This window comes from Podarcis gaigeae (assembly GCF_964106915.1).
Source record: "Podarcis gaigeae genome assembly, chromosome: 7".
In the NCBI taxonomy this organism is placed as follows: Eukaryota; Metazoa; Chordata; class Lepidosauria; order Squamata; family Lacertidae; genus Podarcis; species Podarcis gaigeae.
Window position 1 is genome coordinate 61,380,151 of NC_139683.1, and position 14,582 is coordinate 61,394,732.

Consider the following 14,582-nt stretch of genomic DNA (forward strand, 5'->3'; position numbering starts at 1 on the left):
TTGGGCAGCAGGAATGCTGGCAGACAGGTGGTCTAAATGTTGTAGTTAGCAGGGACAACGCTAGTATACATTTACAGAAGAAACACCTTAACAAAAGATTTATGTCTCCTCATCATAGTCCACCTGTTCCTCTAGGCTGTTACATGATATTTTGAGCTTCACAATCCTCATCTTTGTCTGTGTGTGTATGTGTGAAGAGGACAATATGGAGCTCTGTAATCATATTAAGCTTGTAACTAGGATTATAAGAGTTTGTAGTGCTTGTAGCTTTTTATTAGGAGAATGAAAATTTCTCCTTTGAGACTCCCAGTAATTGGTTTCCTGGAGGGGGGTGGATTTTCAGTTCATTTATGTCATTGCTCACACCACCTGTCCCCCTCGTTCACAACTCAAATGTCTGTAGGCTGATTAGGCACACATCCACAAAATTAACTTAACTATTGTTATTATATAAAACATAATGGTGAAATTTGACCCGTGCTTGCCTGAGTTATGTTTTAAAGTTCAAATGCTCCATTTTTGTTCAGACTGTCTTTTAAAAGATAAATGTTAATGGGAAAGAATAAGGTGTTGTTATATGTATTATTGAATAGCAGCAGCAATGTACAGTTTTCTGCTATGCGGTAGGTCTTTGATACCTTGTTTTACAGAAGGAAACTGAATCTCATAGTGAGTGTCACTCCCTTGGCTACCCAGAATTACTCCACGCCTAACCTGGGATCTGAACTTGAGCTGAAGTCCAGTTATTATCTACTGGACCACACACTGATTGGTTGGATACATGAATGTAGGCATCAGGAACTTTTTTACAATTGAGTGAGGTAAACAGTAGTGGTATATGGACTCTTCTTTTTAACACCTATATCCCATTTCCAAGCTTGGTTCTTCAAATGCCACTAACTGAAGATGAAAATTAGGAGGTCAAACAACTGATGAGCAAAGAAAGTGAATGTGCATTTTACTTCAACTACCCGGGGGGAGTCAATAGCAGTAGAAATATGTATGCAGCAGCCACCCCAAATTTTCTGTTTCCAGGGCAGCTGTCTTCCAGCTCTATCTGGTACACAGACTGAGGCCCTACCTGCCCACAGACTGTCTCACCAGAGTGGTGCATGCTCTAGTTATCTCCCGCTTGAACTACTGCAATGCGCTCTACGTGGGGCTACCTTTGAAGGTGACCCAGAAACTGCAACTAATCCAGAATGCAGCAGCTAGACTGGTGACTGGGAATGGCTGCCGAGACCATATAACAGTGGTCCTGAAAGACCTACATTGGCTCCCAGTACGTTTCCGAGCACAATTCAAAGTGTTGGTGCTGACCTTTAAAGCCCTAAACGGCCTTGGCCCAGTATACCTGAAGGAGCGTCTCCCCCCCCCCTGCCTGGACACTGAAGTCCAGCGCCGAGGGCCTTCTGGTGGTTCCCTCACTGCAAGAAGTGAGGTTACAGGAAACCAGGCAGAGGGCCTTCTCAGTAGTGGCACCCGCTCTGTGGAACACCCTCCCACCAGATGTCAAGGAAATAAACAACTATCTGACTTTTAGACGACATCTGAAGGCAGCCCTGTTTAGGGAAGCTTTTAATGTGTGATGTTCTGTTGTGCTTTTAATTCTGTTGGGAGCCGCCCAGAGTGAATGGGGAAACCCAGCCAGATGGGCAGGGTATACATAATAAATTGTTGTTGTTGTTACTTTTATTGTTATTTATTGCTAGATCTTGATCTCAAAGGAGTTGACAAGGGTGGGCCATAGTTCGGTGGTACAGCATCTGCTTTGCATGTGGATGACCCAGGTTCAATCCTTGGCATCTCCAGCTGCCTGGGAGAGGCCCGGTTGGAAACTCAGGAGACACACTGCCAGTTTGTGTTGTTGGCATCCGTCCATCTCGGGAGACAAAGGAGGAGTGTGCCTTTGGGGGTGAAATCAAACCTTTGGACAGTTTCAGCACTTGCTGTGGCTGTATAGTTCCACCAGTTTGTGTAGACCAGTATTTCCCAAACTTGGGTCTCCAACTGTTTTTGAACTACAGTTCCCATCATCTCTGACCACTGGTCCTGCCAGCTAGGGAAGATGGGTGTTGTAGTCCAAAAACAGCTGGAGACCCAAGTTTGGGAAACAATGGTGTAGACCATACTAAATGGGCCAGTGGTCTGACTTGGCATAAGGCAACTTCCTATGTTTGTCTAAGTTCAATAAAAGCCATTGCAGGTCCTCTGATCAACATCTTCCCTGTCCCCAACACACACTTACCTTGGCCTCCATTGTGTGGAGTCTAAAGCACCTGCCAGGGGAATGACACCAGTGTGGTTTCCTGTACCTGCACAAAACCCAGGTGGTGTCTGTCCAAGTGTGGGCACTCACAACTCCCACTTGCCAGAGGGCAAGGTAGTCATCATTGATCAGAGTTCCTGCAGGAATATCTCTCCCCTGTGTTATGTTGATCTCCAGTGGAAGGAGATGGAAGTTGAGGAGCAAAACCCTAATCCTTAGAAAGCTTCATTTTGTATCTCCTGCAAATGTTAGGAACTTGGCCAACTTCATTACCAGGGCAGGAGCTGGTAGCTCCCACACCCTCATCAACACAGGATTTATTACAAATTGCAGTAAGGCTAATCTAGTATCTTGTATACATAAATATTCCTCAGAAAACTAATGATACACTTGACATTAAAATGCAATGTGCTTCCCTTCAAAAGCAAGTCTTTTTTGCATGCTTTTATAATCCGTAATCCTGATTCCCTTTATGTTTTTGTGGAATTACTTTCAAACAATTCCACGGTTGGCAACAAATGGATCTTAATTGCGAGTGAGATCAACCACCCACAGATACTTTGGCACAAATACTTTCGTATGTTACTTGACCAAAGTATATGCTATAAGGGGCAGCAATGAGAGAGCAGCTGTTGCTAAGGAAGGCAGCTGACATAAACCTAGAAGACAGACGTCGTAACCATTTGTGCTAGTTAAATAGCTGTTTAAATGCCTTTTTATAAGGATACATTGTTATTAACATCTGCTCACACTTAATCTAAAGAATGGTTTGGAACAGCAAACACCTGCTGGATTAAGAGAAGGGTGAACTTTTGAGAAACTGTAACACATCTTTCTTGTACAAGGTCCTAAACTGAAGTCTGTGGATTCACAGTCCTGCAGCTCCCTCATGCAGGCACTGCTCAGATAGACGAGTTTTTGTGAGGAAATGGAGGGGCTGGGACAGTTACTAAGCCCCAGCGTGGGCCACTGTGGCCAAAGAGGTTACTTGGGCATAACTGCTCCCTCAGAGACAGTGCTCCTTCCAGAAGCAGGAGGTAGAGAGGGAAGGCTGAGGCAGTGATAAGGTCAGCATAAAGCAAACACACTAGTTTGTCTCTATCGGTGTGTTTGCACTGTGCCAACCTCCCTGCTTCCTTGCCCCTCCTGGTAAGCAGCAGTGATGCAACTGGCTGAAGGTGACTGAGCACTGCCACCTCACTCAGCCATCTGCTGCTGCCATTATCCCATTGCTGGGAGGACAAAAAGCAGATGGGCTGGTTTTCAAAGCAGAGAAGAAAGGGCAAAAGGGTCTCTTTGCCTCACCTTCCAGGTCTTCTGTTTTAGACTAGCCTCTGCAGTTTCATTTTGTAAATGGGCCCAGACTGCACATGTGGGGTGGTGTTTTGAAAGCACCCACGTCAAAGCTCCCTGTGTAGAGGAAACCCACAATTTGTGCTGGCTTTACTTACGCAAGTGCAACCTTATGCAGGCGAGATAAATAAGTAAATGGAGAGCCAGGGAAACCCACCATTCTCGGCTCTCCATTTATTCATTTCCTGAGCACCCAACAGATTTTCCTTGCTTGACAGACTTTGGGAAGGCGGCACAAGGACTCTGGAACAGTGCCAAAGGCCCCTCACTGCCTTCCCAGAGTGGGGTAACCAAGGCACCGTGCTTCAGGAAAGAGGTATGCATACCCCTGGAACTGAATAAGTGGCAGGCCTGCTGTATAGCAATTTAACATACTGGGAAGGTGTGATAGCTCAGGAGTCATTTCGAGCATGAATTTTGATGCTGTATGGACCAGATTTGCATAGGAGTTTGTCAATCTGCTTGAGTGTGGCTCCTAATCGGGACCCATGCTAATGGAGGTAACTTACAACTATTTCACTGGCAGGCAAAAGGCAACAGGCAGTAAAAGGAACTACAGTCATACCTTGAACCCCCAATGCCTTGGTACTCAGACGTTTTGGCTCCCGAACCCCGCAAACCCGGAAGTGAGTGTTCCGGTTTGTGAACGTTCTTTGGAACCCAAATGTCAAACGGGGCTTCCACGACTTCCGATTGGCTGCAGGAGCTTCCTGCAGCCAATCGGAAGCCGTGCTTTGGTTTCTGAACGTTTTGGAAGTTGAACAGATTCCATTTGACTTCCAAGGTACAACTGTGCAAGAAAAATACCAGAGAAAAAGCACACAATATTAACAGGAGGTGCTTCGAGTTACATTGCTGATTAACAGCCTGATGGTGTTGGTTTAAACTCCACAGACTTCAGTGATACATACCGTATTTTTCACCCTATAGGACGCACTTTTTCCCCTCCAAAAATGAAGGGGAAATGTGTGTGCGTCCTATGGGGCAAATACAGGCTTTTGCTGAAGCCTGGAGAGCGAGAGGGGTCGGTGCCCACCGACCCCTCTCGCTCTTCAGGCTTCAGGAAGCTCTGCACAACCCTCGTGAGCTGGGCTCCGGAGGGTTGCGCAGAGCTGCCTGCGCTCCCGGGCTTCCCGCAGCTCTGCGCAACCCTCGGGAGCTGGGCGCGAAGCCGCGCCAGGCTCCAGAGGGTTGCGCAGAGCTGCTTGCATTCTGAAGCCTGGGGCGCGCTGCACCGTGCCAGCCCTGTGCTTGTGGGGGAATTTTTTTTTTCTTTATTCCCCCCCCCAAAAAAAAACTAGGTGCGTCCTATAGGGCGGTGCGTCCTATGGAGCGAAAAATACGGTACTTTTAAATAAGAATGCGTAGAGTTGTCCCTAACGTTTTGTATTCTAACATTACATTACATCTTGTCAGTCCTTGGGATGGCATAATAAGTGACCACTATTATCAGGTTGATTTTTTTTTACCACTAATCTTTATTTCCATAATATTTGGTGTAAGTTCACATATCCTTCATGGTTTAGCTGAAAGTGCATGTCCTGGAACAAGCCTTGGAAGATAAATAGAAAATTCCATATCAGAGTTGTTAATTGTAAAGACGACTAATCAGTTTAGGAATATGAATAATACAATTTGGTTCCCTGGAATATTTTTTTTTATTCTTTTATGTATTGTATATTATTTTATGAAATACAGGTTGTAGCTTGTCTTTATGTTTATTTTTTCCTGAAACTATTTTGTGATGGCCGTTGGTTGTAAGCAACAAAGGAGACAGAATTCCAAAACTGCATAAATATAAACAGTTAATTTTTTTACAGGCATCCAAACCTATTATTTGTTTTCTAACTGTGACCACCTTGAACCTTTCATATAATCACTGTATTCTAGGTTGTTGTTGTTTTTTAATCATGCATTCCACAATGAAATTATGGGATCGGTGCATATTCCATCATACCAAAAGTATAGTGCAGAAGAGTTTCTCGTGATTTGTGACACCATTTGTTTATATAGTTCCAGACGCCTTTTTTAAATTTTCCTTATAGGGTCCAATTGCATCAGCAGCATCTGGGCTGTCTACTCTAGCAAGCAACCAGGCTCCTCCACCACCTCCTCCTCCTCCTCCTCCACCACCACCAGGACCTCCTCCTGTCTTTGATACAGAAAATGCAAAAGATGATGCAACTGCAACGCGCTCAGCCTTATTTGCCCAGCTGAACCAGGGAGAAACAATTACCAAAGGTGCCAAGAAAATAATACATTTGCAATTTGATAGTCCTTATCTTTTCGTTCCTTCAAGAAACAAAACACCAAGCAAGCTTTCATTAACTGCCATGCGTCTTTCCCTAGAGCCACTGGTCAAGGAAGCGCAAAATGACATCCTGATTGCTTTCAGGACCCTGTGTACACAAAAGTACATCATTTAGAAACCTGATGCCACTCTTGTAACATTAATTTGCTGTCAGTTGATTCCGGAGTCTCTTTTGATGTTGCACGCCTTTGCATTTTGAAGAACATTAAGCGTTGTGCTCTTAATCAGACATAAAGCTCTCGGTTGGTAGAGCGTGAGGATCTCCATTTCAGGGTTGTGGGTTCGAGCCCCACATTGGGCAAAGGTTTCCTGCATTGCGGGTGGCTGGGCTATATGACTTGTGGTCCCTTCCAGCTCTGTGACTCCATGATACTCTATAAATAGAATCAGGAATAACGCTTTTCTGCAGGCAAAGTTGCATTAAAATACAAGTGCCTGTTGATTTATCGAACACAACACAATAGCAAAAGTTGGGCCACCATATCAACTAATCCGATGAAGGCGATGCTTTTAGGTTTACGAAGCTGCTATTTTTGTACAGCTGCTTGTGGTTTTTTTAGGGCTTCGCCATGTCTCTGATGACCTGAAGACTCATAAGAATCCCAGTCTTCGGGCTCAGGGGACACCGATTCGATCTCCTACAAAAAGCCATGCACCAAATCTGACTACTCCCAAGCCTCCCCAGCAGAGCCACTGTCCTGTGTTGGAACTGGAAGGAAAGAAATGGAGAGTGGTAAGTTCAGCTCTCCTATAAATGACCTTTACTAGAGTAAACTGACCTGGTTTACTGAACTTTCTCTGGAGTAAACAGTGTGCAAAAGGTGCAGTCGTACCTCAGAAGTCGAACAGAATCCGTTCCGGAAGTCCGTTCGACTTCCAAAACATTCGGAAACCAAAGCATGGCTTCTGATTGGCTACACAAAGCTCCTGCAGCCAATCAGAAGCTGCGGAAGCCCCGTCGGATGTTTGGGTTCCAAAGAAGGTTCACAAACCGAAACACTCACTCCCAGGTTTGCAGCATTTGGGAGCCAAAACATCCGAGTACCAAGGTGTTCGGGATTCAAGGTACGACTGTAGTAACATACTGTATAAAACAGCACATTCAAACATCTCAATGTTTCCCTTTAAGTAAATGCCATTAGATGTTGGTGTAACTGTGCTCTGCATGAAATAGCATACTGCCATATTTCCACAAAAGTAAGTAAATTGCGAGGAGGTGGAGCCCCACTTAAGAACATGACTTGGAATGATATGCACCAATGATGCTGAAAATAATTATGCAGTCTTTGGGAAGAATCCTCAGAATTGCTTATTTGCAAATATTGTTAGAAAGTTGGGTATGATATTAACAAATTTGCAGAACAAGTATTGCTTCCAATCTAAAAGTCAAACAAAGGCTGCACTTTCAGTGCCGTTCCCTGGATGACGATCATGTTTGACGTCTTATCACTGCAGGTAGTTTTTTCTTTTAAAATGTGCTTATTTAAATTTCACCCAAATGTTTGGAAACTTCACCCAAAATTGGATTAATTTAATTTGTTAAAATCTCGAATAATTAAACTCTGAAATCATTTTAGATAACTTCGTCTAGTCCAAAGAAATACACAAATTACTGATACCATGTATTCATGGGTTGATTCTCAAAACACTCCTGTGGGACTTGCAGCTTGGTGGAAAAGCAGGTGATACACCAAAATAAGGTAGCTGCAGGTTAGATTCTCACTCACTTTTTGTGAGATAATAGTGATTGGGAGAAAAGTGCAAATGCTACTATCTGTTAAAGCTAATCTGTGGTTTGTTCCTTCTTTTCTTTCTTTTTAATGCAGGAATACCAAGAAGACAAGAATGACCTTTTAATTTCTGACACTGAACTCAAACAAGTAGCTTACATTTTCAAGTGCAACAAATCTACATTACAGATGAAAGGGAAAATTAATTCCATTACAGTTGGTACGTGTGCTTATTTCTAGAGTGAAGACTAAGGCTGTAATCCTATGTACGTATACCTGGAATAAACCCTGTTGAATATAGTGAGACTTACTTGGGGCGGGGGGGGGGGGGAGGAAATATGCATAGGATTGTAATGAACGTCCTGCCAAGCTTTTATAGGTGATACCACTTTAGGAGACAATTGTTACTCATTTTGAAATCTGTGGGGATAAGAATGTGAATAAAATTAGCTAGATTCTCTGAGTTGATTCCAATGTTGGCAATACTCATCCATTAAAATTAATGGACATGATTAACATAAGTCTGTTAATTTCAGTGGATCTACTCTGTGTAAATCTTAATTAGCTATAACCAGCAAACACTTGCAAGTTGTAGCAGTTAATTTCTTTCTCATATGTTCAACAACAGATAGCACTGAATACATTTTGTGACCTTTTTATTTCTCCCTTTTTTTCCAGACAATTGCAAAAAGTTTGGCCTTGTGTTTGACAACGTTGTGGGTATTGTTGAAGTGATCAATTCCAAGGATATTCAGATACAGGTAAACATCCATTCATAACACTAATATGGGGAACAAGAAAGATAGACTCTCCTACTCCATCTGCTGAGGTTCCACTGATCATCAGCTTCCACCAACAGCTCCTCTCTGTATTTTTAAAAAAACATGCATGTTAGATGCAAAGATGCATTTAACACCATGTCTAGTTGGGCCTTTAAGTTATATCTCACTGTTGCTTTCATGCTCTACTTGTGAGCTTCAGCAACATTTACACTATATTTATAACATGGTGTGACTATTAATTCTTTCCATTTTATATATGCACCTACAAATGTGCTCTTTGTGACCTCAGGCAACCTTTGCTCTTTTATAGAGAAAGACGGAGGGAGGGGAGAAATATCACCAGGCATTGCTCTTGACAAGCAGTGACTCAGCCCATCAATCTGTGGTGTCCTTTAAATCTGTTAAACTTTCAGTAAGAGCTGGCTAATAGCCATCTGCTTAGTTCCCGGTACCCGCCTTCAAAGAAACATGCTTATTCTATGGAATATCCTGCATAGGGAGGTCCTCTGATCCACTTTCTCCTCTCCTTTAGGGGGCATGCAAAGGTCATTCTGTGCACAGGTGAGATGGAGAGGAGATAGGTTGTTGATGGATGACAATATTTTCCAATCTAGGGTTCTGAAGAACTGCCTGCAAACCTCCTTGATTGTTTAGGTTTTCCTCAGATGGATCTTGCTCCCCTTAGCTGACTACCTGGCACCTATTCTGATGATATTTTCAATGCCAGGGGGGAAAAAATTGCCAGAGAGCTGCATGTCACCTGATTCTGCTTCAATGGAAGGCCTGTTGAAATTAAAGTGGGTAACATGAGAGCAATGCTTGACAATTTTTTTATGCAACCATTCAGTTGTTTATAACACGGTGGCAACGGACTATGGGGGCTGACTTGTGTATTGAATTACCATTGAAATTTTGCTGGTTTTAATTAAGCTCTGCCTGGCCTAGTGGAAAAAAAACCCCAAAACACTTCTCTGTTGGTGTTAACATCTTTTTCTTTACTATTTTGATTTGTTATAAAGTCCTTTGATTGTTCTGCAGGTAATAGGGAAAGTGCCAACCATTTCAATTAACAAGACTGAAGGCTGTCATATATACCTCAGTGAGGAATCATTAGATTGTGAGATTGTGAGTGCTAAGTCATCTGAAATGAACATCCTTATCCCAAAGGATGGTGATTATGTAAGTGTAATATTTTAAAACTTTCTGATACAAATTTCTGAAATACACACTGAATTGTATACTGACAGCAAGTTGCTTTGAAGAAAACAGTTTTTTGGATTAAAGTAAATTGTTTCTGGAATATATACAGTATAATTAATATATACTCATTCTCTTTCTCTTTTTGTTCTGGTGTGGTGTTCTGTATATAATATTAAGGTTTAGACTTATTATAAGTTATTGTGAAGTTTAAGTTAAGTCTGCTGCAACTGGATTTCTTTTGGACAGCACCAATCCTGAATGTATTGGATTTGTGACCATTGTGCTCATTTGCCTTCAGTAGCAGTAAAGCTCTGCTGGATGAAATATTAATTGCCCCTGGTCTATTTTTTGGAAATCCTGCAACATGTTTAAGTTTTAACTCTGCTAACTATACATTGGAGTTTGCTCTGGATCAATATTGAGTAGAATTTCAGTGACAGCATTTTCTTACTTTTTGGCATTTATGCTATGCTAACCTTACGTTCTAACCCTACACATAAAAGATTGAGATGGTTGTCATCAAATTACATCAAGAGGAGAAATCACAAATCTGCTAGTGCAACAAAAAATGAAAAAATGCCACACTTGTTTTTCCCCCTGAATGTAATCAAGAAGGTCCTTCATAGCATGACTGACTTATAAAAGCCTCCTCAGTCATGTGCCACTAACAGTGAGGGCATCAGTTTTCATAACAGCCACTTGTTTGACCAACTGACATTGTCAATCTTGTGTCCATATAGAAAGAATTTCCTGTTCCTGAACAGTTCAAGACATCGTGGGATGGATCCAAGTTGGTCACTGATCCTACAGAGATTGTGGGTTAACTTCCTAGGGCCGGACAGAAACCAATGACCACAATCTCCAAAGAAATTCATCTTAAAACAGCAGCATGAAGAAGTAGCACTGGTTTGTAATGAGTGATAAGCCTTCCAGCAGCTACTTTGTGTTCTGGAAACCATACGCTGTATTACATAGTATTTTTCCTCCACTGAGACTATCTCTGAGGAGGAAAAAAGTATACTGATGTACACAACTATGTTTGAGGGAGGCATGAACGTTCATTTTGCCATGACACACTTTGAAACCACTGCACAGCCCCTGTTCACTTTTTGTAGGCATCCTGATATTCTCAACATGTCCACAATTTGCAAATAGGTCATACACAATGTCATGTGAATGTATAATTTTTTTTTAAATTAACTATTCAGGTTATTGGCTATTTCACTGCATACAGGAAGCCAAATGTCTGCATGATACACTTTTGTCATGTTTCAGTGCATTCCTTTTTTAATGTTTTGACCGATTAAAAAAAACCGTAGGAGGTTAAGATGTTCATTTTAGATTTCAGTTCATTCATGTATCACCTAATAAACCTGGAGCCCAAAAAGTCTGTAGTTCTTATATGTCTTTGTGCTTCTGAAAGTTGAAATGGTAGAACTCTCAGCAATATACCTGCTAATGGAAAAGAAAAGCTAGATTTTTTTCAATTTCTTATTTCCCTTGACTATCTATTTTTAACAAGGAGAGTTTGCTGTTATCTTTGTTTCTATTCAATTTTGTTGCCGTTAGCTCAGAGATAATTTATAGAAAAAGTTATTTTAAACTTAAGTAAATCTGCATTCTACTGAGTCCCCCCCCCCTTTCTCCCCTGTCCATTATAACATTTCCTTGTTTGTGGGCTTTACTGTTTACTTGGGTCAAACGGTATTTAACAACCTAATCTGAAAAAAAAAATTGATAACATAAAGGGTCTTAGCTGAATGTTAAGCATCGTTTCTCCTGGATCTCACAAATGCTAATTATTCCTATGTCTGGAAGGAACGAGAAGACAATAAAATGCAGTGTCTTCTGGGGTAAGGCCAAAGCTTACTACTTGCCACCCTACCAAACGTTAATGAAGACATGGTAAAAAGTTATATAATGGTATCAGACTTAAGTCACAATCTGAGAGAGACCCACTGAAATCAATACACTTGCTATTACATTGTAATGTTAGTGCACTGATTTCAGTAGGTGCACTCTGAGTTAGATACTGCCCTGTTTTCCATTCCCAATAGGGTTTTGCTTCAGAAATGCTAAGAGCTATTCCACACTTGGATGTTCTATGTCTCTTGCCGTTTTGTATGTAGTACCCTCCTCTGCCTGCATACATCCACTCTATCATTGTGAAGGCTGTGTTGCTGAATAGCACCAATTTTATTATAAATCCTGGCCGCCATCTGTGAGAGTGCCAGCTTTTGCAATAAAATACACTTCCAGACCACTGTCTGGAGATTAGAGTGGCTCCTAATAATACAGAAGTTGGTTATCCTAGTTATATATCTTATTTTGTGTATTGGGCAAGGGTGTATTTCTGCTTCTATTTCCATTTGTAAGGTATGCATGCATTTATTCAAAAATGTACGTTAAGAAAAGCCATAGACTATTTCTGAATAAATTTTGAACTCAGACTAAAAGGATTGTATTTTGGGAGATGGGCTTGACTTACACGGTCCATATTTTTAATTTGTAACACTAATGTGATGTGCAGTACATGTTGTATGATTTCGATACATTTTGATTTTGATTACTTATACTACTTTGTAACAGTGAAATAATGGTAATATGCTTGCAAAGCTAGATCAGGATATAAATTGTGCCTACTGCATCTTACAAGATATGTAACTCCTTCAATTTTAAATTATATTTGACTGTAGTACTGTATAGATACTACAACAAATAGTGCTCACAGAATAAGATTTTGCTATCTGATGTTTGATCTGTATGTATAATGTTGTTGTGGGTTTAGTACATGTCATTTTTCAATAGTAAACCTGACATGACTAAAAATAAAATGGTAACTTGTTTAAATATAATGCATTGTAGAGGTTTGTTTGTTTTTTAAAAATGGCCTTTCATGTTCAAAATGTATGGGAGATTTACGTATATAATAAGATGCATTTAACTCACAAGCACTTACATCTAAAACTGAAAAAGAAATCAGTCTTCTTGACAACAGATGAGCTGCACAGGGGTGAGTGTCCCAATGTTGCAAAGCCACAACTGACAAGATACTAAGCAGAGTATGAGCCGAGAGTCAGCAAACGGAAAGGCTGAGAGGAAGACACTACACAAAGAATCTGCCCTTGCCCATCTGATTATTTAGTGATTTATTTACTTATATGTTGCCAATGTATGTGGCACAAAGCACCATACTACAAACCCCAGTTCCCCACCAAAGGAGCTTACCAATAGGAATTTTGGCAGATCAGGATGTACAAGAGGTAAGGAAGGGAAAAGGAAGTTAAAAGATACATGTATCCAACGCATCTTCAAATTTGCTCAAATTACATAATGAATGGTGAGCACGTGATTTAAGCGGATTCAAGTTGAGCCGATGCAGAATTGAGAACTTTGAGGACACATGCACTACCCAGGGAAACATGAGACTACATGTTACGTTTTAATCAGAGGCAATTGACATTTGTATACTGGTTATAACATTTTGCATCCAAATTCTATAGACATAATGCTTCAGCAGTGAGTTAAATGGGACTTTATAAGCTGAGAGTTAATTGCACAATGAAGAGCTTGATTTGTAAACATGCTGGGTAAAATACTCAGCAAAGTAGAGTATTGATTTGTATTGTGTAACTGGTACTGCGACCAACTCTCAAGTACTGTACTGAACATAAGTCCATCACAGTGTCAAAGCTGAAAATTGCATTGTAGGTACTGTCAAACCACAGGACACCTATAGAAAGGTAAGGGTGAAGGACCCCTGGATGGTTAAGTCCAGTCAAAGGCAACTGTGGGGTGCAGTGCTCATCTTGCTTTCAGGTCGAGGGAGCTGGCGTTTGTCCACAGACAGCTTTCCGGGTCATGTGGCCAGCATGACTAAACCGCTTCTGACGCAATGGAACACTGTGACAGAAGCCAGAGCGCATGGAAACACCATTTACCTTCCTGTCACAGCAGTAGCTATTTATCTACTTGCACTGGTGTGCTTTCGAACTGCTAGGTTGGCAAGAGCTGGGACAGAGCAACGGGACCTCACCTGTTGCAGGGATTCAAACCGCTGACCTTCGAACTGGAAAGCCCAAGAGCAGGGGTCAGCAACCTAAGGCCCATGGGCCAGAAGCAGGCCATGGAGGTCATTTGACTGGCCCACGAGCTGCCCCTGAATCGAGTTGGCGCAGCACGGTGCAGAGACTCGCTTCCACAGCGCTGAACAACACATCTGCACACGTGCAGATGCAGAAAATCGCATCTGCGCAGACACAGATGCTGAAAATTGTGAACCGGCGCACTCATGTGCACACACAATCTGGCCCACAGGGATCCCCGTGGGAATGATCCGGCCCAGGCAAGATTAACCTTGCCGACCCCTGCCCAAGAAGCTCAGTGGCTTTCACCACCTTCAGCAAATACTCAATAAGAAAAGGCTTTAAAGAACATATGCTTGGGGAAATTATGTGTTTAAATGTGAATCAATTTGTGTTCTCACTTTGCAATTAAAAGCAGAATCTACAAATATGACTGTGAAAATAAAGCAAAAAGGCAAATACAGTATACCTGACTTTTACTTATCAACCTTTGTTGAGATACTGACTCTGCATAGCCACCAGGTGGCAGAATAAGCACCAGAATGTAAACGATTTCCAAACACTCCTCAGAAAAAATGGGAAGAGCTACAGTTTTGAAAATATGTTTGTTAAATTAAAAAAGAACAAATGATACTGTTAATTTTATCTTGAAGTGGGTTGTGGCATTTATATTTTTAAAACCCGAAATTATTTTAGAATTCTAAGGGCCATCATTCAAATATAGGCAGAGAGAGGGAAAACAATCACTCAGGTCTCATGTCTAATTATTCGAATATATGTGAATACTCACAATCAAGTTAGAGTTAAGCACAAAGGAATACATATGAATAAGGAATAAAAAAGTTGCTGATC

General features: G+C 41.4%; 1 protein-coding gene across 5 annotated transcripts in view; it reads left to right on the forward strand.

Annotated features, from left to right (window-relative positions):
- CAP2 (cyclase associated actin cytoskeleton regulatory protein 2) overlaps nucleotides 1–12,500 on the forward strand; it is a 40,912-nt gene extending 28,412 nt beyond the window's left edge. For all 5 annotated transcript variants that reach the window (XM_083747344.1, XM_083747347.1, XM_083747348.1 and 2 more), the window contains 6 exons: nucleotides 5,668–5,863; nucleotides 6,494–6,666; nucleotides 7,760–7,883; nucleotides 8,342–8,424; nucleotides 9,484–9,624; nucleotides 10,386–12,500. In XM_083747344.1, coding sequence (XP_083603470.1) covers nucleotides 5,668–5,863; nucleotides 6,494–6,666; nucleotides 7,760–7,883; nucleotides 8,342–8,424; nucleotides 9,484–9,624; nucleotides 10,386–10,469 — 801 coding nt within the window. In that variant the 3' untranslated portion in view covers nucleotides 10,470–12,500. The remainder of the gene's footprint in view (nucleotides 1–5,667; nucleotides 5,864–6,493; nucleotides 6,667–7,759; nucleotides 7,884–8,341; nucleotides 8,425–9,483; nucleotides 9,625–10,385) is intronic.
- The last annotated feature ends 2,082 nt before the right edge of the window (nucleotides 12,501–14,582 follow it).